Source organism: Quercus robur, chromosome 2 (assembly GCF_932294415.1).
Source record: "Quercus robur chromosome 2, dhQueRobu3.1, whole genome shotgun sequence".
NCBI lineage: Eukaryota > Viridiplantae > Streptophyta > Magnoliopsida > Fagales > Fagaceae > Quercus > Quercus robur.
The window spans coordinates 74,064,402-74,067,382 of NC_065535.1; the positions used below are offsets into that span (position 1 = coordinate 74,064,402).

Genomic DNA, 2,981 nt, shown 5'->3' on the forward strand with positions numbered 1-2,981 from the left:
GTATGTAAACTCTTGACTTTTATTTTGTAAATCAGTTTATCTCTTCCTTCCATGCATGTTGGTGTTGTTAATTGTTCAGAATGATTGTTACACACACACACACATATATATGGAGAGAGAGAGAGAGAGAGTCTTTTTATATTTTCTAAGAATTACATACATGAATTTGCATATATACATATATATATATATATATATATTAAAAAGACATTTTGCAAATTTTTTTTTTTTGGGAGGAAAATTCTACAAGAAATTAGAGTACATTAATTAATATCTAAAGACACTTGACATTAAATTATTAAACAATAGAATGACACTTGGCATCAAATTATTGGAAAGTTTAAAACGAGATTTGGCACAAAATTGAAGTCCAGATATTTTAACTTGATTGAGTTTCCAATTTAATATAGTGTATATGATATATTATGGGTTTGAGAAACTTGTTTGATTTTACAATTTTACATATCCCAATTGGTTTAGTTGGAGTTTGTATTTTATTTTAAAAAAATTATATTCAGTTAAAGCATTTATTAGACTAGGGAAAATGGAACAAATCAAATAAAATAAAACCTTAAAAGACATATGTCTCTAAATAATCAAATTAGAACATAAGCTTATTTTCTTATTTTCACATCTTGGTCAGATTGTAAGTTTTCCTGCAATATGGAAGGTAATCTTTATAAATATGAGTCCTTTTTGGACTCACTTTTAACCACTAAAACTTTCGAACAACTGATTCCACCCATTAGAACTAGTTACCAAGTAATCTAGGAACATTCACCCCTAACAAGTTAAGCAATTTATACTCTTGCCTAAGAGCACACTCCACTTGCTATTGATAGATTAATTTCAAAAGTTGCACTTATTAGTATGAAGATGTTAATATTGATCTATGCAAAGTAAATTCGATAATAATATTAGTTTTAGATAATGTATAATTGAGCTGAAGTTATAAATTTTTAAACCTCATAGATTTTGAATTCATTAGGAAGTTAATTTTATTAATTTTGGCATAATTGTATGTTTAAATTTCCAGTACGGGTTAGTGACTAATATTCATAGCTGGCATTATAACATTTAACAATGTGTACAATATGCCAAATATTTTTCTATTATTGAACTATGAGAATGTGACTTGGCCAGTTATAAACATTGTAAGATTCATATCATAATGCAAATTGACAATTCCAAACCATTAATTATCACTGGAAACTCTCTAGGAGGATCTATTGCCACTCTTTTCACCTTATCGTTGTTAGAAAAATTCAAAATTTCAACCACCAAACACCCACTTTGCATCACTTTTGGCTCACCCCTCATTGATGATGAAGGCCTGCAAGAAGCCATATCAAACTATCCAGCATGGAACTCTTGCTTTTTACACGTGGTTTCTGACCATGATCCAGTTCCTAGAGTCTTAATTAACGGTTACAAGCCATTTGGCACATTTCTCATATGTTTGGAGCTGGGTTGTTCTTGTTTTGAAGACCCCCAAACCATTTTGGAGTTGTTGATGGCAGCCTATTCAGGGAGTCCTGAAAATCAAGATCCTAATAAGGTTTTTGAGTCCTATGGAACATTTGTGGAGCATCTCAACCGAAAGAAACTTTGCAAGGATACTACCTATCATGAGTCGTTAATTGATTGGACAACACTACTATTACAGGCAAGAATTATTACAAAACTAGCAGCAATTGGACTGGTGCGATCACAGGTAACTCAATTACGTACAATTCTTTTTGAATCGTATATAATTATAGTGCTTATTTGAGCTATTTCATTTGTATGGTACATATACGTTACACCTAGACAATACACGAAATAGAATAATGTAATGAATGAAATGCTTACTGATTAAGTATTAACAACTAACCAAAGCCTCTAATGTTTCTTGCATGGGTAAAAATTACTACAATTTGAAGTCTTTGTCTTTGTCCTTGTGATCTATCAAACTTCCCTTCTAGCCCAACTCATTTTTACAAGTTATTACAGCCACTGCAGAACATTTGATATCAACATTATCATTGCGAAGACAGAAAAACGGGAAAAAGCGATGGCAATTTTAAACAAGCAGGCTTTTGATCCCACCAAGGGGTTGAATGAAATAAAAGTAAATATGGCCTATCTAGAACAGTATAAGAAAGTGTCTAAAAACAACAGAATTGGATACTATGACAAGATTAAAAACCCTATTGGAATGACTACGACTGATATGGATCTGGTAAAGTATAAAAAATCCCCCACAAGTTATTGGGAAGAAATGGTTGATCAAGTAGAGAAAAGGCCCTAGACATTAGGTCGCCCCCTTCGTACCTGATCGCTCTTTGGGGGAACAAATTACCGAAGGATAATTGAGCCACTAGACATAGCTGACTACTACAACAAGGGCCTAATAGACTACATAAATAAAGGAAGGTCTAAACATTACATACAATTGGAGCAATGGCTGAAAGAAACTAAAAAACCTTCAAGTGTTCCAAATGAATTGAAGAAACAGAATGTGGTGTCAAGTCTAACAGAGGATTCTTGCTTTTGGGCACATGTTGAGGAGGCTCTAATTTCATGCAAATTGCTGAGTAGCGGAGAATCAAGTGATGAGGAGAAAGACTCTGCAAAGAAAAAACTGATTGAGTTTGAAAAGTATGTATTTGATTCGATGAAAAATTATGCAGTATCTTCCGAGATTTTCTTACCTGGGAGTAGCTTCATGAAAGGGTGGGGAGAGTATAGAGAGATTACGGGAACTTATTGAAGAATGACAACAATTACGAGACATATGCTAATGGCTCCCTAGAGTTTCCTTTAAATTTTGTATGACAAAGATTTGCATATTTCAATATCTATGTGTGCACTTCCCTTCAAAAATGTGTGGTATTTCTAAGTCTGAAAGTTCAAAAACGTGTACGAAACACCTTTGAACGTTTAGACCCCCAAAATACAACTTAACCAATACAAGCAATATGTCAAACAACTAGTGTGCG

General features: G+C 32.9%; 1 protein-coding gene and 1 pseudogene across 1 annotated transcript; both read left to right on the plus strand.

Annotated features, from left to right (window-relative positions):
- The first annotated feature begins 1,049 nt into the window (after positions 1 to 1,049).
- On the plus strand, positions 1,050 to 1,891 carry LOC126707165 (senescence-associated carboxylesterase 101-like). Its single transcript, XM_050406768.1, has one exon. The coding sequence runs from the start codon at positions 1,172 to 1,174 to the stop codon at positions 1,769 to 1,771; it is 600 nt and encodes a 199-aa protein (XP_050262725.1). The 5' UTR covers positions 1,050 to 1,171; the 3' UTR covers positions 1,772 to 1,891.
- LOC126703140 (senescence-associated carboxylesterase 101-like) lies at positions 1,885 to 2,752 on the plus strand (annotated as a pseudogene).
- The last annotated feature ends 229 nt before the right edge of the window (positions 2,753 to 2,981 follow it).

Excerpts from the sequence above, each read along its gene's own strand:
- LOC126707165 (XM_050406768.1), top strand. The coding sequence starts at position 1,172 with ATGCAAATTGACAATTCCAAACCATTAATTATCACTGGAAACTCTCTA.